This window comes from Astatotilapia calliptera, chromosome 23 (assembly GCF_900246225.1).
Source record: "Astatotilapia calliptera chromosome 23, fAstCal1.2, whole genome shotgun sequence".
Lineage (NCBI taxonomy): Eukaryota > Metazoa > Chordata > Actinopteri > Cichliformes > Cichlidae > Astatotilapia > Astatotilapia calliptera.
The window spans coordinates 19,747,967-19,771,692 of NC_039323.1; the positions used below are offsets into that span (position 1 = coordinate 19,747,967).

The 23,726-nt window shown below is 45.5% G+C and overlaps 1 protein-coding gene and 2 long non-coding RNA genes across 3 annotated transcripts in view; all 3 read left to right on the forward strand.

Moving 5' to 3' along the window:
- The window catches only part of LOC113015720 (protein NLRC3-like), a 28,931-nt gene extending 26,397 nt beyond the window's left edge, over nucleotides 1–2,534 (forward strand). The window contains exons 9-10 of the mRNA XM_026157903.1: nucleotides 1,704–1,750; nucleotides 1,925–2,534. Of these exons, the coding sequence (XP_026013688.1) occupies nucleotides 1,704–1,750; nucleotides 1,925–2,472 (595 nt within the window). The 3' untranslated portion in view covers nucleotides 2,473–2,534. The remainder of the gene's footprint in view (nucleotides 1–1,703; nucleotides 1,751–1,924) is intronic.
- Nucleotides 2,535–7,700: 5,166 nt separating this feature from the next.
- Nucleotides 7,701–8,042, forward strand: LOC113015725 (uncharacterized). Its single transcript, XR_003271148.1, has 2 exons — nucleotides 7,701–7,829; nucleotides 7,909–8,042. It is a non-coding gene; the product is annotated as an uncharacterized LOC113015725 (long non-coding RNA).
- A 4,404-nt stretch (nucleotides 8,043–12,446) lies between these two features.
- On the forward strand, nucleotides 12,447–12,829 carry LOC113015724 (uncharacterized). The gene is made up of 2 exons (XR_003271147.1): nucleotides 12,447–12,616; nucleotides 12,696–12,829. It is a non-coding gene; the product is annotated as an uncharacterized LOC113015724 (long non-coding RNA).
- Nucleotides 12,830–23,726: the final 10,897 nt, after the last annotated feature.

The following is a 23,726-nucleotide window of genomic DNA, read 5'->3' on the forward strand; positions in this document are numbered from 1 at the left end:
AAGGTTATGTAGTCAGTGATACACTCAGTAAGCCCATTGGTGTCCTCACCATGAGGTTCACAGAGTGTCTCCCACTCTGTCACCTCAAAACAGCCACTAAGGCCTCCTTTGACCACCTCCTAATACTCCTAATGGTCACAGGCTTCCTCTTCACAATAGGCACATAGCAGAGGCTGAGCTAACTCAGGTTCAGGACCCAGTGGGGGGAACAGAGGAAGATAGTTGAAGTCACCGAAAGATATAAAGGCACTTGGGTGCTGAGTCTGTAACCGGACTATGGCAGAGCGAATAATGTCACATGCAGCTGTGGGGTTAGCAGAGGGAGGAACATAGACAGCCACCAAGACAACAAGAGTAAATTCACTGGGCAAAGAACAATGTGTGTCAATCCCAAAAGGTTAATTCTGTTGGAGCTGAGACAGAAGAAGCCACTTGGATGGGTGTCAAAACGTTTCTCCCACTGAAAACGCTACGTCCAAATGAACAGAATCAACCCTTTGGGAGATGCTTTCCTGGATGATTGAGCATTCACCAAGACAATAAATAGAAAGAGTGTCATGGGAGGGAGGCAGGAATGGTGGACCCAAAGTGCAGACTCCAGGATGTGAAAAAGTGCACTCAAACAGTTTTATTGCTGGACATCAAAATAACTAAACTGAACTTAAAAATAAACTATGCAGGCTGGCTGACAGACAAAACACACAGTGCAGAATGAGGAACAACACAATGATGAGCAGGTTAAGACGTAGACACTAAATACAAGAGGTGAATAGGACCAAGAGGAAACAGCTGGGAGACACGGCTGACACCGATTACATAGATGAGCTGGAGGAGCACGTAAAACTGAAAACACTGACATAAGACACAGACCTTCAAAGTAAAACAGGAAACTCAACACACATGCAGAGACACAGACTCAGAACTGACCAAACAGGAACAGAGGGAGTACAGAACCAAAACCTATCTAGAAAATCTTTAACAGAAGACTTAAACAGAATAAACAAGAACATAAGATAATATTAACAAAAACACTGAGTCATCAGACTCAGGACCATGACAAAGAGCATGTTCACAAGTGTAAGGACAGGGGTGCAGAAGAATAACAAAAGGATTGGTGCTGCGGCTGCAGTGATCTGGACTCTGTACCGGTCCATCATGGTGAAGAGAGGGCTGAGCATTAAAGCAAAGCTCTGGATTTACCGGTCAGTCTATGTCCCTACCCTCAAATACCATCACGAGCTGTGGGTAGTGACCCAAAGAATGAGATCACAGATACGGGCAGTGGAAATAAGCTTTCTTTGAAGGGTGGCTTGCCTCTCCCTTAGAGATAGAGTGAGGACTTTTGCTATTCGGGAGGGACTCAGAGTAGAGCCATTAAGCCTCCTCATTGAAAGGAGCTCGTTGAGGTGGTTAGGGGATCTGACAAGGATTCCTCCTGGGTGAGGTGTTCTGGCCATGTCACACCAGTAGGAGAAAAATGTGGACTGTTGCTGTAGGAGTTTCCTCTCTAGAGTGAAACATTTTGGTAGGAGACCTTTTGAATTAATTAGTGAATATGTTTTACAATGGAAGATGATAGGACAGGATTTTAGGGACATTTTCTTCAAGTGTATGTATTAAATGTATGTTTATGAGAGCGATGTAATGTCCATGTGTGCATGCTGAAAGAGACTGTGCTGGTCTGACCCCCCTCCTCCTTTCAGGGTGGAGCCTGCTGGAGTCCGATGGTTGACACCAGGTCTGAGGAAGTGTAAGTGTGTTTTTAATGTGATTCATGAAAACAAAGCAGCACACATTCAACCATCTTCAAACTGTCACATCACTCATTCACATCTCTGATGTCAGGAGTCATCATCAAAGTGTCAATCAATGAACAGATGATGGATCAATAACTGCAGCTGGATTGTGTTTGTTTCTCCATCAGATTCCTGTCAACTCACAATCGACACAAACACAGTGAACACAAAACTCAAACTGTCTGACAACAACAGGAAGGTGACACGTGTGGAGGAGGATCAGTCATATCCTGATCATCCAGACAGATTTGATTACCAGTATCCTCAGCTATTATGTAAAGATGAGCTGACTGGTCGCTGTTACTGGGAGGTCGAATGGAGAGAACTGGTTAATATATCAGTGAGTTACAGAGGAATCGTAAGGAAAGGAGACAGTAATGACTGTTTGTTTGGAAGGAATGATCAATCCTGGAGTCTGAGTTGCTCTCATGATTATGGATACAGTGTTTATCAGAATAAGGAAAACACATCCATCTCCTCCTCTTCCTCTTCATCCTTCATCTCTAACAGAGTAGCAGTGTATGTGGACTGTCCTGCTGGCACTCTGTCCTTCTACAGAGTCTCCTCTGACACTCTGATCCACCTCCACACCTTCAACACCACATTCACTGAACCTCTTTATGCTGGATTTGGGTTATGGTTTGGTCAGTCTGGTGCTTCAGTGACTCTGTGCTGAGTTGAGTGTAAAGAGTTTCCTCCTGTTAGAGAAACACTCTGACTGTTGAAGAGATAGTTCAGTCTGTACATGTCTGTCTCTTTCACTCAGAAACACATTTTCAGATTTGTGCATTCAATCAGTTATTGTTTAAACTGTACTAAATGATTCCTTTTAAAGTTCTTCTTCAGTCCTTCAAAGATGGAAGCTTCCAGGATCCACGTGTTGTTTTTCTTTTTCCTCTCAAAGCTGCACAGTGAATATCAGTATGCTGTTTTTCTTTTAAGCTCAGGTGAGATGATTCAGTTCATTTTAGTTGCAGTTAGTTTGTTGCAAATGAGACAAACTGTGATATCAGAGAGGAGTCACTGAGCTTACCCAAAAGATCAATTTACTGTTCAGATATTCACACATTAGTCTCCAATGGATACAAATTTTATGAGCAGCCAGGGTTCATTGTGATATGTGTTTTGTTTTTAGAATAATGAAATATAGCTGGACTTTAACTTCCTTGTGGTGGCATTAAGTGATCCCCTAAATGTATTAGTTCCCAACATTATTCATTGTTGAATCACTATTTTGTGTTGGTGGATGCCAGTATTGTAGTTTTATTGTGAACCTGCTCAGTTTCCACAAAAAAAGTCTAATCGGCATATTACAGTGAGACTCAAGTTTGATCAGCAAATAAAATCTTTCTCCAATGTACATTCAAAGAACGATGAATTTTTAGTAAATGTTTAGTCCTCTTATTGGATGAGCATGACACTGCCTCTGAGAACCTAAAATTATGTTGGTGTGTCTAGACTTTTACATCGCTTTTTTGGTTGTGACCTTATTTAATTCCTTAACGCCTAGTGTATCATATTTGACACATACGGGGGGGGGGGGGGGGGGGAGGGGGGGGGGGGTTGCCAGTTTTGGGGATTTCAACATCATTGTGAATTTTTCAACAGTGTGAATTTTTTCCCCTGTAAAGCCTAAAAAAATTGCAAAATGTATTTTTAAGCAATTAAAAAAACATAAGAAAATATGTCATATATGGAAATGTGATTTTTTTTTTAATTTAAAAAATTAAACAAAAGAAGGTTAAATAAACACTATTTTTTAAAAAGTAAAATTTTCTGACAATTATTTCATGATTCAGGCTTTAAAGGGTTAATGTAAGTTATCTAAGATAACATAATTTCTTTCCTTTGTTGTAATGAAAACACGTGTTGTGCTTGTAACTCAAATAAAGCCATTCTTCATGTCATTATGTGTGGTAGCACTGATTCAATGTGGTTTATACCTTTGCTAAGACACTCAAGTTCAGATTTCATAGAGTTTTTGAAATTACCAGTCTGACGCCTGATCAGCCTTGATTTATTTTAATCCCAACTAAATTTATTAGTTGGGATTAGGTGGGACTTTGCTGATCCCACGACGGGGAAATTTTTGCGTTACCTCATCTCAGGTATCAGAGGAAAATACAAAAAATACAAATAAAAAACAAAAAAATACAAAACAAGTAAGATAATACGTAATATACAACAGTAGCATACTCAGTATGTGATTATGGATATGGTTGTGGAGAAATGCAAGACATAAACTATATAGATTAACTTAACTATTCTACCACCACTATTCCTATGTAAGTTATAGATATCTATAAGTACAGACATGCACATGCACACACACATGTACACACTAAATATACATATGTATACATATACATACATATATACCTGCACACGTCCTTACACATAGAAGGTGCATTATGCATAAAGTGGTGACCGTGGATGTCCACAATTACAAGTGACTTATGACATTGTGATTGAGGAGCTAGTCTAACTGCTGTTGGGATGAATGATCTGTGAAAGCACTCCTTCCTGCAGCAAGGGTGTTTCAGTCTCTGACTAAAGGAGCTGCTCAGCACATTCACAGACTCATGCAGAGGGTGATGTGGTTCTTTATGATGGATATCAGCTTTACTAGCATCCTCCTCTCACCCAAGTCCAAGTAGGCCTGCAGTGTGAGAGCGAAGTGCTCTAATAGGGTGATATGGTACTACAAGGTCATTAAGATAAGATGGGGCCTGATTATTTAAGACCTTGTATGTGAGGAGCAGGATTTTGAATTCAATTCTGGATTTAGCAGGAAGCCAATGAAGGGAAGCCAAAACAAGAGAAATATGCTCTCTCTTTCTAGTCCCTGTCAGTACTCTTGATGCAGCATTTTGGATTAACTGGAGGCTTTTCAGGGAGTTTTTAGGACATCCTGATAATAATGAATTACAGTAGTCCAGCCTGGAAGTAATAAATGCATGAACTAGTTTTTCAGCGTCACTCTGAGATAGGATATTTCTAATTTTAGAGATGTTGCGCAAATGGAAGAAAACAGTCTTACATATTTGTTTAATATGTGCATTGAAGGACATGTCCTGCTCAAAAATGACTCCAAGGTTCCTCACAGCATTACTGGAGGCCAAGGTAATGCCATCCAGAGTAAGAATCTGGTTAGATACCATATTTCTAAGATTTTCAAGGTCGAGTAAAATAATCTCAGTTTTATCTGAATTAAGAAGCAGAAAGTTAGCAGCCATCCAGGTCTTTATGTCTTTAAGACATTCCTGCAGTTTAACTAATTGGTGTGTGTTATCTGGCTTCATGGATAGATAGAGCTGGGTGTCATCTGCATAGCAGTAAAAATGTATACTATGTCTTCCAATGATACTGCCTAAGGGAAGCATGTATAATGTAAACAGAATTGGTCCTAGCACCGAACCCTGTGGAACACCATAATTGACCTTAGTGTGAAGAGGACTCTCCAATTACATTAACAAATTGGAGTCTATTACATAGATTTGATACAAACCATTGCAGTACAGTACCTGTAATACCTACAGCATGTTCTAATCGCTCTAATAGAATATTATGGTCAACAGTATCGAACGTTGCACTAAGGTCTAGCAGGACAAGCACAGAGATGAGTCCACTGTCAGAGGCCATAAGAAGATCATTTGTAACCTTCACTAAAGCTGTTTCTGTGCTGTGATGAGCTCTGAAAACTGACTGAAACTCTTCAAATAAGCCATTCCTCTGCAGATGATCTGTTAGCTGTTTGACAACTACTCTTTCAAGAATTTTTGATATAAAAGGAAGGTTGGAGATTGGCCCATAATTAGCTAAGACTGCTGGGTCTAGAGATGGCTTTTTAAGTAAAAGTTTATCTACAGCCAGCTTGAAGGCCTGTGGTACATAGCCGATTATTAGAGATAGGTTGATCATATTTAAGATTGAAGCATTAATTAATGGCGGGACTTCTTTGAGCAGTTTTGTAGGAATGGGGTCTAAAAGACACGTTGATGGTTTGGAGGAAGTAATTATTGAAGTTAACTCAGAAAGATCAATTGGAGAAAAAGAGTCAAACTTAACATCAATAGTACTAAAAGTAGCTGTAGATAATATTACATCTGTGGGATGATTATTGGTAATTTTTTCTCTAATGATTAAAATTTTACTTGTAAAGCAGTTCATGAAGTCATTACTAGTTAACATTAAAGGGATAGTTGGCTCAATAGAGCTCTGACTTTTTGTCAGCCTGGCTACAGTGCTGAAGAGAAACCTGGGGTTGTGCTTATTTTCTTCAATCAGTGACGAATAGTAAGACCTTCTAGCTTTGCGGAGGGCTTTCTTATAAAGCAGCAAACTATTTCTCCAGGCTAAATGATGATCCTCTAAATTTGTGACACGCCATTTCCTCTCCAGCTTACGAGTCATCTGCTTTAGGGTATGTGTTTGAGAATTATACCACGGAGTCAGGTACTTCTGATTTGAGGCCTTAGTTTTCACCAGAAATACAGTATCCAGAGTCGTACGTAGTGAGGAGGTAAAATTATTAACAAGATAATTGACCTCTGTTGGAGTAGTATTCAGGTAGCTGCTCTGCTCTATGTTGGTACAGGCCATTGAAGATGATAACAGTGGGTGGATTATATTCTTAAACTTAGTTACAGCGCTTTCAGAAAGACATCTACTTTGATAAAGTCTACTCTCCACCGCTGTGTAATCAATTATTGTAAATGTAAATGTTATCAGGAAATGATCAGACAGGAGAGGGTTTTCAGGAAACACTGTTAAATGTTCAGTTTCTATGCCACATGTTAAAACAAGATCTAGAGTGTGATTAAAGTAGTGGGTGGGTTCTTGACGCATATGACAGTGTTAGACCAATGAGAATAAGCTACATACATTTATTTATAGGTTTTACAATTATTTATGGGACATTGCACTAATTTAGGATTTGCGAATATGAGAGATCACTACTGAATGAAAGCACCTTGCGTAATGAAGTGTAGCATTAATAAATTGTTAATTTACAATTGCATTAGAAGAGTGAAGGTCACTCAGTTCTTGCATACAGATCTATATGTTTGTCTTCTCCCCCAGATTCTTTATTGGAAACACTTTTAAGTTTGGATAGACACTGACACCCCCTCCCCCCCCAAACAAACAAACAAACACATACACACACACACATTTGTTGCCAACTGTAATCATTACAAATACACCAAAATAGGAAGCAGTGTGTTCCCACACTAACTTCCTATTCATATACGTACCCAGATGTCGTCTACATATCTGTACCAGGGAGAGTACGTAGCCACTGGTACAGATATGTAGATGACACCTGGGTCAAAATCAAAACACAAGAAGTGGAGTCCTTCACTGCTCACATTAAAGCTGTGGATAAAAACATCAAGTTCACCAGGGAAGACACAAAGGACAACTGTTTGCCTTTCCTGGACTGCGCTGTGCGCATTGAAGAGAATGGAAACCTCAGCGTTTAAGTTTACCAGAAGCCCACACGCATGGACCAGTACCTACTCTTTGACTTCCACCACCATATGGAACACAAACTTTGAGTAATCAGCGGTTAATGATTAAAACATGTGGTTATCATAATTGGGCTTTCATCAAGTCAGCAAAGATGCACAGAAAAGAACATCAGACACCAGCTCGGGAGGATAAGAAAGACAACAACATTGTCTTTTTTTCTTTTTTTCTTTTTTGCCTGTCCCGTTTGGCTCTTTTGCCATCAGAATTGTTGTCTAAAGGCAAAGAAAGATGCCCAACGGATTTACTTTACCAAATTGACCATCCCAGCCTTGCCGTAATTGTCATGGTCCCCGTGCCTGCTCGGCTGGCCCTGTGTGGCTACATGTTATGTTTTGTCTTTTCTCTCTCCTCTCTCTCTGCTCGCTACCTGGGCGGAGCTCATTGTGAGCTCCCGGCCTCCACCACCTGTAGGCAATCACCTGTGGCTCCTCACCTTGTTTGCTCCCGCTACTTAAGGCAGTGACTGAGAGCACCTCGCCGCTGGACTATTGAATAACGCTCGTCAGTGCTACTTTAGCCTCAGCCAGTTTTGAGCTCTGTCCGTGAAAGTTCCGTGCTAACCCTTGTTCTCTGTATGCAGATTTCTCGTGTTTGGTTTGGAGACTCTGGACGCTTTTCCCGACCCCGCTCTGCACCCCTGGGAACCCTGGCCCCCTTCTCCTTCACCTGTATATAGTGCACCTGGAGTGTGTAAATAAACCTGTTTTTCTGAGATTTCAGTCTGCGCCGAGTCCTCCCTGCTCCTCCGTGACAGAATAGTCCAGCCAACCATGGACTCAGCGGACTCTGCTTCCTCGGCCCCGGCCCCGATTACCTTGGAGGAGCTACTACACCGGCACGAGCAGATGTTAGTCCGGCTCAGTGGAGAGGTGGCCGCCTTGGCTCTGGCCGTTGCCCAACGAACACCACTAGAGGCGAGCCCCCCCGAGGCGAGCCCCCCGGAGCGCCCAGCCTCTGCCTCATCTCCTCAGGTAACATCAGGCTTTGCTGCAAGCGCTGCTGCACCACCTCTCTCCTCTGTGTCTTTGGATAAGCTGTTGCCCACACCTGAGGCATTCACGGGGGAGCTGGGGAAGTGCGCGGGGTTTTTGATGCAGTGCGCTATGCATTTTCGCCAATTGCCACATGACTTTTCTAGCGATGAGGTCAAGATCGCCTATTTCGTTCAGCTGTTACGTGACCGTGCTTTGACCTGGGCGCAGGCTCAACTTCAAGCAAACCCTGTAATTACGTATGCTGACTTCCTTTCCAAGTTTAAGGCTGTGTTTGATAAGGGCTCCAGCACAGAAGCCGCCGGTCACCGCTTACTCAACCTTAAACAAGGTAAGCGCAGCATGGCTGATTATTCTGTTGATTTTTGGACCCTGGCAGCGCAAACAAAGTGGGGGCAGGAGGCATTAAGGACCACGTTACTAAACAACATCAACGACGACCTAAAGGACGAATTAATGATGCGTGAACTCCCTCAATCTCTGGAGGCTGTTATGTCGCTGTGTATTCAGATGGATGATCGGCTGCAGCGGGCAACAAGAGACCCTTCCCCCGAGTCACGAGGAGCCCGTGAGTACAGCGGGGGCGAGGAAGGAGAGCAGCCGATGCAGATAGGACGCTCCCGCCTTTCACCCGCGGAACGTCAGCGTCGGTTCTCCGCTGGTGAGTGCCTGTATTGCGGCCGTAAGGGTCACTTTATCTCCACCTGCCCGGCTCTGGCAAAAGAGCGCGCCCACCAGTAATGGAGAGGGTACTGGTGGGCGACCTGTCTGGTAAACACTCCCATCCACGTTTAACATTGCCCGCAAAGCTCACGATACAGACAGCGATTCACCCTCTTTCTGCATTAATAGACTCTGGTGCTGAGCAGAGCTTCATTGATATCTCACTAGCCACAAAGCTGAACGTTGCTACCATAGCTTTGCCTAATCCGCTCCGTGTGTCTGCCTTATCAGGCCAACGTTTGCCAGACATCACTCATATTACTGAACCCTTGTCTCTCTCACTCTCCGGTAACCATACTGAAAGGATTAGCTTCTTCGTGTTCAAGACACCGTTTGCACCACTTGTGTTAGGTTACCCCTGGTTGGTGCAACATAACCCCCAGATAGACTGGAAGAAAGAGCGTGTTACGGGGTGGAGTGTGGAATGCCACATGAACTGTCTTAAAACTGCTACCCCCCCGGTCACTCGGCTAACCACAGTTGAGCCCACAGAGGAGTGCGATTTGTCCGCTGTTCCCTTTGTCTATCACGACCTGGCAGCAGTATTCAGCAAGGACAAAGCAAAAATGCTCCCCCCCCACAGGCCCTACGACTGTGCCATTGACCTCCTCCCGGGGGCGCCGCTTCCCTCTGGCCGCTTGTATAGTCTCACCCAACCTGAGAGAGAGACAATGGAGAAATACATCACCGACTCGCTGGCCGCGGGCATTATGCGGTCCTCTTCTTCTCCTGTGGGTGCGGGGTTTTTTTTCGTCAGCAAGAAAGACAAAACCCTCCGGCCGTGTATAGACTATCGTGGCCTCAACAGAATCACGATCAAAAACAAATACCCGCTGCCCCTTCTCTCCTCTGCCTTTGAACTACTTCAAGGGGCTACAGTGTTCACCAAACTCGATCTGAGAAACGCTTACCACCTAGTGAGGATTCGAAAGGGAGACGAGTGGAAGACGGCATTCAATACACATCTTGGTCATTTTGAGTATTTGGTAATGCCCTTCGGTCTGACGAACGCCCCTGCTGTTTTCCAAGCGCTAGTCAATGATGTCCTCAGGGATTTTATTAACCGCTGTGCTTTTGTCTACCTTGATGACATTCTTGTTTTTTCAAAGACTGTGAAGGAGCACGAAGTCCATGTGAGACAGATTCTCCAGCGCCTGTTGGAGAACAGACTCTTTGTGAAGGCGGAGAAATGTGACTTCCATGTAGACTCAGTGGCGTTCTTGGGGTACATCATCGCTCAAGGTAATCTGAAGCCTGACCCGGCAAAGGTCCAAACAGTCCTAGACTGGCCCAAGCCCCCAAATCGCCTGCAGCTCCAGCGTTTTTTGGGCTTTGCCAATTTCTACAGGCGCTTCATTAAAGATTATAGTAAGATCGCATTGCCTCTCACAAGACTTACTTCCCCGAAGGTGTCGTTTCAGTGGGACCCGCCAGCCCAGGAGGCGTTCGCCTGCCTAAAGGAAAGGTTTGCCACCGCTCCTATCCTTCAACAGCCTGACCTCAACCAACAGTTCGTGGTGGAGGTGGATGCGTCGGAGACGGGGGTTGGGGAAGTCCTGTCTCAGCGCTTTAAAGGTAAACTCCACCCGTGTGCCTTCTTCTCTCGCCGCCTCACACCAGCGGAGCGGAATTACGACATCGGGGACCGAGAGCTGCTGGCTGTGAAACTCTCACTAGAGGAATGGAGGCACTGGCTAGAGGGCGCTGAGCATCCCTTTATTGTATGGACAGACCACAAAAACCTGGAGTACATCCGGTCAGCGAAGCGTCTCAACTCCCGGCAGGCCAGGTGGGCTCTGTTTTTCTCACGGTTTGACTTTTCTCTCACCTACAGGCCCGGGTCACGAAACGTAAAACCTGACGCCCTTTCCCGGCTGTTCACCGTTACGGAGAAAGACCCTGACCCTGAGCCCATCCTCCCCTCCTCCTGCGTGTTCGGAGCAGTCACTTGGGCGATTGAATCCCAAATCCTCGAGGCACAAGTCACCGAACCCGACCCAGGGACGGGCCCACCAGGGCGGCTTTATGTTCCCACATCCGTCAGGTCACGTGTTCTCCAGTGGGGTCACACCGCCCGCTTTTCCTGCCACCCTGGACTTCATCGCACGATCTCCTTCTTGCAACGTTACTTCTGGTGGCCCTCCCTGATAAAAGACACTAGAGACTATGTGACCGCCTGTCCCACGTGCGCTCAAAACAAGCGTCCCAACCAACCGACGTCCGGGTTGCTCCAGCCTCTCCCCACTCCTGGCCGGCCCTGGTCCCACATCGCCCTGGACTTCGTCACGGGGCTGCCGTCCTCTTCAGGTAACACAGTAATACTAACCATTGTGGACCGTTTTTCTAAGGCTGCACATTTTGTTGCCCTCACAAAGCTCCCGACCGCACTGGAGACTGCTCAACTGCTCACGGCACATGTGTTTAGGCTGCACGGCATCCCTGACGACATCGTGTCCGACAGAGGCCCTCAGTTCACCTCGCGGGTTTGGAAAGAGTTCTGCACGACCCTGGGCGCAAAGGTTAGTCTTTCATCTGGTTTTCACCCTCAGACCAACGGACAGACGGAGCGTGCCAACCAGGAGCTGGAAGCTGCCCTTCGCTGTGTTGTCTCCCACAATCAAGGCACCTGGAGCGACCAGTTACCGTGGATTGAGTACGCTCATAACAGCCTCACGTCGTCCGCCACGGGAATGTCGCCGTTCGAGGCTTCTCTGGGGTACCAACCGCCGCTGTTTCCTGCTCTTGAAGGCGAGCATGCGGTCCCCTCTCTGCAACACCACCTCCGAAGGTGCCGTCGGGCCTGGCGTACTACCAGAGCGGCCCTGCTCCGAACTAAGGAGCGAAACAAGGCCCTCGCTGATCGCCGTTGGACCCCTGCCCCTGCATACACCGCGGGTCAGAAGGTATGGCTGTCCACTCGCTTTGTGCCTATTCGCGCTGAGTCTAAGAAACTGGCGCCCACCTTCCTTGGGCCTTTTGAAATTGACTCTGTTGTCAACCCGGTGTCTGTTCGCCTGAAGCTGCCGCGCAATATGCGCATACACAACGTCTTCCACGTCTCTCGGGTCAAGCCCGTGCTCTCCAGCCCGCTGTGCCCCCCTCTTAGGGCCCCTCCGCCCGCCCAGCTTGTGGATGGTCAGGAGGTGTACGCCATCACTCGTATTATGGACTCTCGGCGCCGGGGACGGGGTTTCCAGTACCTAGTGGATTGGGAGGGCTACGGGCCGGAGGAACGATCCTGGGTGCCCCAGTCGGCTGTCCTGGCCAAGGAGTTGATCCGGGACTTCCATCGTCGGTATCCGGGTAAGCCTGGTGGGTCGCCGGGAGGCTCCCGTTGAGGGGGGGGTACTGTCATGGTCCCCGTGCCTGCTCGGCTGGCCCTGTGTGGCTACATGTTATGTTTTGTCTTTTCTCTCTCTCCTCTCTCTCTGCTCGCTGCCTGGGCGGAGCTCATTGTGAGCTCCCGGCCTCCACCACCTGTAGGCAATCACCTGTGGCTCCTCACCTTGTTTGCTCCCGCTACTTAAGGCAGTGACTGAGAGCACCTCGCCGCTGGACTATTGAATAACGCTCGTCAGTGCTACTTTAGCCTCAGCCAGTTTTGAGCTCTGTCCGTGAAAGTTCCGTGCTAACCCTTGTTCTCTGTATGCAGATTTCTCGTGTTTGGTTTGGAGACTCTGGACGCTTTTCCCGACCCCGCTCTGCACCCCTGGGAACCCTGGCCCCCTTCTCCTTCACCTGTATATAGTGCACCTGGAGTGTGTAAATAAACCTGTTTTTCTGAGATTTCAGTCTGCGCCGAGTCCTCCCTGCTCCTCCGTGACAGAAATGGTCCATTTGATTCACCTTTTATTGTTTATTTTATTTTCACTTACTGAATACGGGACAGACTTGACTGGGGGAAAGAAGGGGAGAAAGAAAGAGGGAAAGAGAAACAGCTGAGAAGAGGGACGGGGGAGAAGGGCAAAAAACAAAAACCAACAGAATGAGCAGAAAAAATAAATAAATAAAAAATGCATATATCAATCACCTGGATCACCTGCTGAGAAAGAAAAAAGAAAACAAGCAGAAGAGAACAAGAGTAATAGAATAAACAGCATCACAATGATATATGGGAATATGACAGTAAATACTAAATATTAAACATTATTGTGCAGCACATAAGATCAACAGAACACAGTGTGCTTTGAGGTAGGAGCCAAAAAGGGTGTAGTTTGTGGGTGTGATCACCCGTGTGTACACCTGTGAGCATGGACGCGCTTGTTTTTTAAAAGGTTCCTTCATGTAATGATCTGCTAGAGGGTGTGGGGGGGCCACAGCCCCGTCCTCCAGGGCATGAAGCAGGTATGGAGGAGATCAAAACTCCAGACACCCAGAGGCCCCCAGAACACAAGAGACCAAGGAAGACCAACAGAGGGGCAGCCGCGCCACTGTCCCAGAAAGAGCTGAGGAGAGTCCCAGATGAGGGCTCACTCAGCAGCCGCGGAGCAGAAGCCAGGGGGAGTTGCAGTGACGCGCCCGTGAGCTCCGCCGGCAGCCAGCCGTGCCTGAGTGACCGAGCCCCAGGCCGAGAGGCTGGGGGCACCCCACCTCCGAAGTGGCCCGAGCGAGCCCCAGGCTCCAGGCCCCGATAAGCGGCCGCCAAGGAGTGAGCCGGTGTGTACCTGGACGCCCATCCCCGGACACAAAGAACCACCAACTGAGGGATGTCTGAGGGAGTCCGCCACTGGCAGGGGAAGTGGTGGTAGGGGGAGATAGGCCTCCAAACCTTGGAGGGCCTGAAATGTCCCCAGAGAGGTGGCGCCTGACACCCAACCTGACATATAGACACAGAAATACAGGCACACACATATACAAACATCCATTCCCACCCTCATGCTCTCATATGCACTTACTCCACACTCAACCAACGTGGAGACAGACATAAAGAGACGCTGTACACACGATCACACTCCCCAAGCGTACTCTACAAACCGGGTCTAGGTACCCTTGCCCCTGGAGGGGGAACTGCACCCAGACCCAGGTGGTGTTACCCTTTTCCCTGCGGTGGGGGGAGGCAGAGCGCCCCGACTCCGCAGCAGCAGGGAGGCCCCACACTCCAGACCGCAGTCGGACGGCCAACTCCTCCTAGCCCCCCCGCTCCAGCAGGCCGCAGAGAATGGGGGTGAGAGAAGACTCCAAACCTCCCTCCACCCGCTCATTGTAGTGTTGATGCATGTGTGTTCTAAGGTGCATTTAAAACCCAGGAGGGCATGGAGCTACCTGCCAGAGAGCAGCAGGTAAGCGCATGGTCCCTCCTGCTAGCCCTCAATGTCTACGTGCATTTAACCTTGAGAGGCGGGCAACGACACCAGGGGTGGGGTGTACACCCTGATGGTACTTTGGATTTCGTGTATCGTGCCCACCCCCAAGATCCTATATGTATGTGTAATGAGAGTGTGAGTAATGTGAATGTCTAAGTTGTGGGATAAAATTGAGGCAGAGGCAGCCAGAAGGGGACGGGGGGGGGGGGGGGGGGGGGGTAGCCTCCTCTGCACCCTGGTGACATACCCCTACTCCAAGGTCCTGCATGTGTGGGTGGTTGTGGTGGAGCGGGAAGAGGGAGGCAGCTGGAGATGGGGAGGGAAGGAAGGGAGGGGCAGGTGACCCCTCCCTGGGGCCAGCTCCCCCGCTGACCCCAGTAGGCACCCCCATAGTCCGCGACCCGTCAGGGAAAGGGGGCCCAGGCCCATCCAGACCGGGGCCCAGTGCAGCAGCGCCTCCCGGCCCCACAGAGCCCGGGACAGTCCACCCAACCCCACCACAGAGAAAACTGCACCCACCCCACCATCCACTCATCTTCCAGACTACATAAGACAATAAACACCCAGGCTGAGATCTTCCTCCACCTCTCCTGTATCTCCCCCTCCTGCAGAGAGAGCTCCCGAGGAGAGGAAAGCTCCTGCAGGATGTGACAATCTCCCCCACCAGTTGAAGAGCCCCCCAGGTGGCTCGATGCACCGGCGGCACCCTGCTCCAGGGGTGGGCCCCCATGCACCCACCCGCCCACAACCCGGGCAACACCCCAACCAGGACCCAAGCCCCCGAGGCCCGGCCCGGGCCCCAGCCCAGAGACGGAGCGCCCCCAGAACCTCACGCCCATCCCGGACCCACCCAGGGGCAGCCAGGCTACCAGGTCAGTAACCCACGTCCGTCAGCACAGACCCTCCCCTAGCCCCGCTGCACGCAGCCGCGAGGAAACAGTCACCTGAGAGCCAACAGAGCCCCTAACCGGACATGACCACTACCCCGGGTTGAGCCCCCCAAGGAAGATGCCTCTGGGGAACCCCCCGACGCCCTAAGCCTGTCCCTACCCCCTCACCAATCACAACAGTGAAGGCGGGACCAAGCAATGACCCCCCACTAGGTGATGGAGCTGATCAAAGGAGCCCAGAGCAATTGATCTGATGTGGTGGCAGAGGCTGTATCAAGACTAATGTAATCTAATAGATAATTTCTATATTGGTTAGAATTAAGATTATTTTTATTTTTCCAGTTCATGAGGACTGTTTTCTTGGCTATGCATAGGGCAGTGAAAACCATATGGGCGATATTCTTTCTGAAGTGACATTATCTAAGCTGCCCAACAAACACACTAAGGGGGAAGTTGGAATGTTACATTTCAGACACTTCGATAAGTCTTCACATATCTCGCGCCAAAACTTCTGAACTGGTGGACAGAACCAAAGAGCGTGGATATAATTGTCCGGTGAATTGGTTTGGCAGTGTGAGCAGTTGTTGGTAGACGTAAAGCCCATCTTGAACATCCGATGACCTGTATAGTGCACTCTATGTAATATTTTGTATTGAATTAATTGAAGACTGGGATTTCTAATTAGATGACAGGTTTTTAAGCAAATCTGAGACCAGAAGTTTAGGTCTAAGTTAACTGATAAATCCGCTTCCCATTTTGCAATAGGAAGTGATATTGATTCATCTGTTTTAGAAAGCATTCTGTATATTTTGGATAGTAATTTGGGGGTTTTAAGAGTAAGAAATTGAACCACACTTGGTGGTGTTTGTAGTTCAACTTGACCTGGTTTAAATTTCTTTTTTACTATGGATTTAATTTGTTGATATTCTAAAAATCTTTTCTTGTTGATCCCATATTGTGTAACTAGTCCGTCAAATGAGATAAATTCTGTTCCTTCTAGTATATGTTCTAAATATTTGATTCCTTTACCACTCCAATCTGAAAAGTTTATCATATTATTGTTTTGTAATATGTCAGGGTTGTTCCAGATAGGTGTACGTTTGCATGGGATTAATGAAGACGCCGTCAATTTTAGAAACTCCCACCATGCTGTCAGAGAAGAGCTGATGTTGATGCTTTTAAAGCATTCATGTCGTTGGATGTTTGAGCTGATAAATGGTAGGTCTGAGATCTCTAGATTATTGCAAAGTGCTTGTTCTACATCTAGCCAAGGTTCATCTAAGAGGGTATGTTTTAGCCATCCTGAGATAAACTGAAGCCTGTTGGCTAAGAAGTAGTGCTGAAAGTTAGGCAGTTCTAGTCCTCCTTTATCCTTGGTCTTTTGTAGTCTTTTAAGCTTATACGTGGGGGTTTATTTTTCCAAAGGAATTTGGACATACATGAATCTAGAGATCTGAACCAATCTTGTGGCGGTTTAGTTGGGATCATTGAGAATAAATAATTTATTTTTGGTAAGACCATCATTTTTATAGCGGCAACCCTTCCCATGAGTGATATGGGTAGACATTTCCACCTAGCCAGATCGCCTTCTACCTTCTTTAAAAGTGGGATATGGTTTAATTTAGTTAGATCTGCAAGCTTGGGAGAAACATTAATACCTAAATATTTTATATTTCCCGATTGCAGTGGTGTAGAAGAGGAATTATGGAAGGAGCAATTAATCGTTAGGACTGTAGATTTTGACCAGTTAATTGAGTAATCTGATATTCTTGCAAAAGAGTTTATCAATTCAATCACCCCAGAGATATTGGTTTGTGAATTTTGGAGAAAGAGTAACACATCATCTGCATAAAGGCTGATTTTATGTTCCACGTTCTTGCATTTTATGCCCTTAATTACTGAATTCTGTCTAATTGCTGCTGCTAGTGGTTCAATAAAAATTGCAAACAGTGAAGGGGAGAGTGGGCATTCCTGCCTGGTGCCCCTCAAGAGACAGAAGCTGGAGGATGTCTGGTCATTTGTTCTAACACACGCTGTTGGGGAATTATATAATATTTTTAACCAGTTTATGAAAGAGGATCCAAAACCAAATTTGTGTAAAGTTGCAAATAGAAATTTCCAGTTAACTCTGTCAAATGCTTTTTCTGCGTCTAAAGAGAATATTGTAGTTTCTAGGTTTTTACTGTATGAGTAGTCTATCAAATTAAGTAATCTACGTGTATTTGTTGATGAGTGCCTACCTTTTATGAAACCAGTTTGGTCAGGCTGAATTAAGAGGGGGGTTATTTTCTCCAGTCTCTTTGAGAGAGCTTTGCAGATTATTTTAAGGTCTACATTTATATGGGATATTGGACGATAGCTTGAGGGATATACAGGGTCTTTGCCTGGTTTTAGCAGGAGATTAATGTTTGCAGAATTCATATTTGAAGGAAGTCTGCCCTTTTCTTTAATTTCCAACAACGTTCTGTAGAAAACTGGTGCTAGAATCAACCAGAATTCTTTGTAGAATTCTGCAGCGAAGCCATCTGGACCTGGAGCCTTATTATTGGGCATACTTATCAGGGCTTCCTGGAGTTCACCTGGTGTCAGTGGTGAATCCAGTGCCATTGCTTGAGTGTCTAATAATTTTGGAAGAGTTATGTTGTCCAAAAACTGATCAATTTCTTTTTCAGATGGGTTTATTTGTGGTGAATACAACGTTTTATAGAAATCCCTGAAAATGTTGTTTATTTGTATCGGATCATATATTGTGTTCCCAGATGAATCTTGAACAGCACATATAGTTGTTTTTTCTTTCTTTATTTTTAGCTGGTTTGCTAGAAATTGACCGGATTTATTACCGTGTTCGTAATTTTGTAGGCGTAGTCTTTGTAAGAATTTTGTTTTTTTATCAATTATCTCATTTAATTCTAGTTTTGTTTTGCGTATTTTGTTCAATTGTCATGATACGGCTGTGTGGCAGGCAGGATGAGGACCCAATCGCAAAAACTCACGGACTCAAGGGATAAACTCAAAATGCAGCTTTATTGCTGACAAAAGATAATAGGAAAACTAAACTGGGAAAAACTAACATAAAGTTCACCAGGAAACACAGGGGGAATCACACACAGCATGAGGGAGAACGCGACACCGAACAGAGGGAGACGCAGACAGAAATACACAGAGGGTTAACGAGGAAAGTGGGAACACACGGGGAACACAGCTGACACAGATAACCATAACGAGACAGGGCGGGGTGAACATAACACTGACGGGAGACAGGCAGAGTCAAACAGGAAGTACAGAGGTTCAAACAGGAGGAGAGAGAGCACGGGGAAAACACAGACATAACGGGCTGAGGAAGACATGGAATAAAACACGAGGGCTCACAGTTACACAGGGGCACACAGGAGGTAACCAAATAAGGAACATCTTAACAGAAGAACCTAGGAACCAAGGCATGACTAGGGGATGAAATACAAAACATACAAAAACTGAGAATACCGGGCCCACATGGCCCGGGACCATGACATCAATGTTTCCTGATCTTGGTGGGACGTGTAGGCTTCTTCTAGTGATTTGATGTTTTTTTTCTAATTCCTGAATATTTTTGTTTTCTTTTTTCTTTTTATGTGATGAGAAAGAAATGATTTTACCTCTCATCACAGCTTTCCCTGCTTCCCATAGAACAGAAGCTGATGTTCCGGGAGTGTTATTATAGTCCAAATATGAAGTCCACTCTTTTTTAAAATATTTAATAAAGTCTTCATCTTTAAGTAGTGATATATTAAATCTCCAGTTTTTTCTTGGCGTAGTATTATTCTTGTGCATTAGTGTTAAAGATACAGGACCATGATCGCTGACAGCTATAGGGTGAATCTCAGTGTCTGAAATGTCGTTCAGCAGTGAGCTGCTGACCAAAAAATAATCCAGACGAGAGTAGGAGTGATGGACATGTGAGAAAAAAGTATATTCCTTACTGGTGGGGTGAAGGGAGCGCCATGCATCGCAAAGACCAAAGTCGCTCATATACTGTTTGATTATATTTATGGACTGCCAATTACGCTGAGTTCCTGCTGTATTGAGCCTATCCATGTCTTCATTTAGTCCAAGGTTGAGGTCGCCTCCAAGAATAAGTGTGCCATCTAAGTGTTCAGAGAGTGCACTGAAAAAACCGTGAAAGAATGAGGGATCATCAACATTTGGACCATATACACTTGCAATACGTAGCTTTTTATCAAGTATAGATAGTTTAATGATTAAGAATCTGCCCTCTGGATCTATAACTGTATCGAGTACTGTGAAATTAATATTTTTATGTATTAAAATTGCTACTCCCCTTTGTCTAGAATTATAACAAGCTGAGAACACATTGGGAAACTCAGGTGTTTTAAGTTCATTCGAACCTCTAAGAGGTCTGTGGGTCTCTTGTAAAAGGACAACATCTGCCTGTAGTTTTTTGAGTTGGTTAAATATTTTTAACCTCTTTACTCTGGAGCCAGCTCCATTTATATTCCATGTAATGAACCTCAGTGTACCCATAGATGTTTGTGTATAACTAGGGATGTATGCTGTGTGCGTCGCTTAGACAGGTGGAGAGAATACGTCACTTGTTCATAAAGAAAGAGAAGGAGAGAGAGAAAAAATGTGTGGCGAGATGCTCCCTGAGTCTGACTTTGTGTATGCATAGTTACTAATATGAGTAGGCTTGGCTTAAGTGTGTGTGTATCTTATATGACTGTGTGCGCTGTCTGACTGATGTAAATGTGCTGCCGTTGAGCGCATGGTGCGTATGTGTCGAAATAAAGGATGTTTGTGGATGAGTGTCGAAGCAGGTGATCGAGGCAGTGAAAGGAATAAAGAAAGAAACCAAGGACAGGGGTGAGCAGCATAAAACCAAGAGGGGGAAAAGAGAGGAGGAAAAACGAGAAGAAAAAAAAAACAAAAACAAAACGTAAACATTCCAATTAAATCACTGACGGAGAGTGACGGTGTTAATTCTGCTATGAAATCACACTTTAAGATGCGATTTGATACTGGTAAGTTAAACAGATGTTAATGCAAGTTAGTGTGAGTGGATAGGGAAAGGGTGCAGCTGATTCTTATCTGGTGTGAGGTTAATACAGCCACGGAGTGATGTTGGGGTCGCGGTGGAGCTGTCCGTCCACGTACAGGGATAGCTCAGTAAGGGCAGGGATAGCTCAGTAGGTAGAGTGGTTGCCCCATGATCGGAAGGTCGGGGGTTCGATTCCCCTTAACAGCTACCCTGAGGTACCCCTGAGCAAGGTACCGTCCCTACACACTGCTCCCCGGGCGCCCAATGGCTGCCCACTGCTTCACTGAGTGAATGGGTTAAATGCAGAGAGCAATTTCCCCACGGGGCTCAATAAAGTACAATAATGTACACACTTTCTTCTTCTTCTTCTTACAGCCGGTCCACAGCGATGACAGCGCGGGAGCCCTTCTGGATGAAGCCGCGTCGGATTGGGAAGAGGACCCTGCGTCGTTCCAAGATCTCTTTGGGGAACTGGTCGTTCACGCTGAAGTCCGTTCCTTTTAATTCCCTGCCGCGGCTTTTTACATGTTGCTTTTGTTTGAAGTGGCCGAATTTGGCCACGATAGGACGTGGTCTCCCGGCCGTAGCCCGAATGGGGCCGAGGCGATGTACCCGATCGAAGACGATGTTCTTCACAGTGTCCTCCGGCAGCTTCAGGTGGGTTTTGATTAAGCTTTTTACCGTGGTCTCCGCGTCCTCTCCAGCGGCTTCTGGAATACCAGAAAATACCAGATTATCACGCATGCTACGAGCTTGTAGATCGATAACTGTTTCTTTTATTTTTTTATTTTCTCTATTGAGCTGGGTAACATTATCTGTGAGACATTTCACCGACTCCCTTAGCGTGGCATTTTCAGCAGCAAGCGTTTCCACCTGCTGCTGGCTGTACTCCAGGGATTCTCGCAAGCATTTAAATTCTCGGTGAAGAATCTCCACCAAGGACAGCCTTGCGTCGAAACTGGACAATCGCTTGTCGATTGACTCCAGTATGTCAGCAATATCTTTGCCGGCTGGCGATGTTGAGCCAGGGGAATCTGCCGGGCGTTGCCTTTTCGACGACGGCGTCTCAGGTTTGGCCGGGGAAGCTGCACACTGGGTCTTCTTCATCACGAGATCCTGAAAGCACTGATCAATATAATCTTGGAGAGTCTCTAAACTCTCCTCGTTGTTCTCCAGGGTGTTGGAGATTATTTAGACAAATAGTGTTAGTTATAAGACAATTGATAAGTGTATTTGGTAATGCTGAAGCTTAAATGAATTTGTTCAAATCTAAACTACCATTTGCTTTAATTTTCCGAAACCTCACCCGAAACCTTGGCTGATGGTGACGTACACCCGTTTTCACACCTTGGCTCACGTGATTAGGTAGAGGATCATTGGGGGGGATACCCCCACAGGGTTTAAACCTGGGACATTTGACCCTAGAACTGAAGAAGCTTCTCGGATGTGGAGTGAAACGTCTTTAGGCAACTTAAAAAAGTCCAGACGCTTTTCTTTCCAAGCTCCTTAGACTATATATTTCTTGCTTGCTTGAAAAGGATTTAGGAAAGTACATTTGTGAACCATGATGTCACAGTGTTCATTCCTACCATTACAGCTGCAGCCTCCTCTTCATGTAGAGCTGCATTTCTCTATTGTCTTCTCTCTAAAGCTCTCCTCTTCCTGGATCTGAAGCCTCCTGCTTTGGGCTCTCTGGAGCTGCTGTTCATATTATATATCATATCATATATATATCATATTGATATGAATATAAAAGAGAACATGAATGAGAGTTCATGTTCTGCTTCTTGCATGTGTGTTTTTTCTCATTCACTCATTCACTTGAGATTCCTATCAACTCACAACTGACACAATTGACACACAGTAAACAGAAAACTCAAACTGTCTGACAACAACAGGAAGTTGACACATGTGGAGTGATCCTGTGCATCAAGAGAGATTTCACTGGCATCAGCTGCTGTATAGAGATGGTCTGGCCATTGTTACTGGAAGGTCGCTTGGGAAGGAGATGTTAATATCTCAGTGAGTTACAGGGGAATCAAAAGGAAAGGACACAGCAATGTCTGTCTGTTTGGTCCTGGAGTCTCAGCTGCTTTGCTGGTAGTCCTCGTTCTGTCTGGCACAATAACAGACAAATGTGCATCTCGTCGCCCTCCTCCTCTGTCTCTAAGAGAGTAGAAAGCTCAAATTCAGATTCAAGGTCAGCTTCTGGGAATAGTCATGACATGGTAGATTTGTCAAGCGTGGCAGAAGGTGGGACAAAATTCAGGGCAGTAGACTCAGTGCTAACCTGGGCCCTGTCAAAGAAATAAATGTTGTTAATTCATTCCTGATCCTTAAGTAAAAGACAGTCACACTCATACTCTATACGTATTGAGTCAACAAACTTTAGAAATCCACCTCATCCAGCATTTCAGTAAACATTTGTTTGTCTTTTTGTTTTTTCAAAAAAAGTATTCATATTATAATTCAAACAATTACAAAGGTATCAGATTAAACCCCTGCGAGGTAACAAACACATTTATCATTATTGTATTTTTAAAATGTTGTGATAATGGGGGTAAAATAAAACCGAGTAGCACAACATAACTGAATGGACATGTTACTTTTACTTGTAGATTATGACATATATGTAACAAACGAAGTCTCAGGACCACCTACAAGGTTGTTTAATAATATTCTTTTGTTGTTTTGCACCTTACAGCATGTTTGTAATCCTGGTTTTATATGTATGATAACATGGTTGCAGATCAGTGCTAGTATTACTGTTTTCTCAGAAGCAGACACCAGCTGTGGAGTATCATTTACTGTGAAAGTCAAGGATAAGTGTAGTTGTCTGAATAAAGGAAGGAAACGCTGAAAATAATTTGTCCTCTTCTGTTAATCTGAACTAATTTAGATGTCTGCTTGAACTGTGGAGCGGCAGATAAGGATGTGGTACACAGGCTTTTTGTAACATTTTATTGGACTTTGTATTAAAGGAAAATGAACAAATGTACAGTGTTGGTGAATAAATAAAATTCCATATAGTTCTTCAAACGTCACCACAGACAAGTTAAAATCGAGTTCTCATTACATCATTCAAGTAAAAATAAATATCAGGATGAACCCTGGCGCTTTACACAACCAGTCATCCACCCATTCACACACATTGGTGATGGCAAGCTACAGCCACCCCAGGGCGCACTGACAGAGGCGAGGCTGCCGGACACTGGCACCACCAGTAGGCAACAGGTGAAGTGTCTTGCCCAAGGACATAACGACCGAGACTGTCCAAGCCGGGACTCGAACCGGCAACCTTCCAATTACAAGGCGAACTTCCAACTCTCAGAAAATACTCCAAAACTAAAAGCATTTGTCAAAGAGGACTGACCTTTTGTATATTCATGAAGTTAGCAATAACAGTCACAGTTTTCTTTCTTTGTTTTGACAAAGTATTTTTCAGAAGCAGGGTA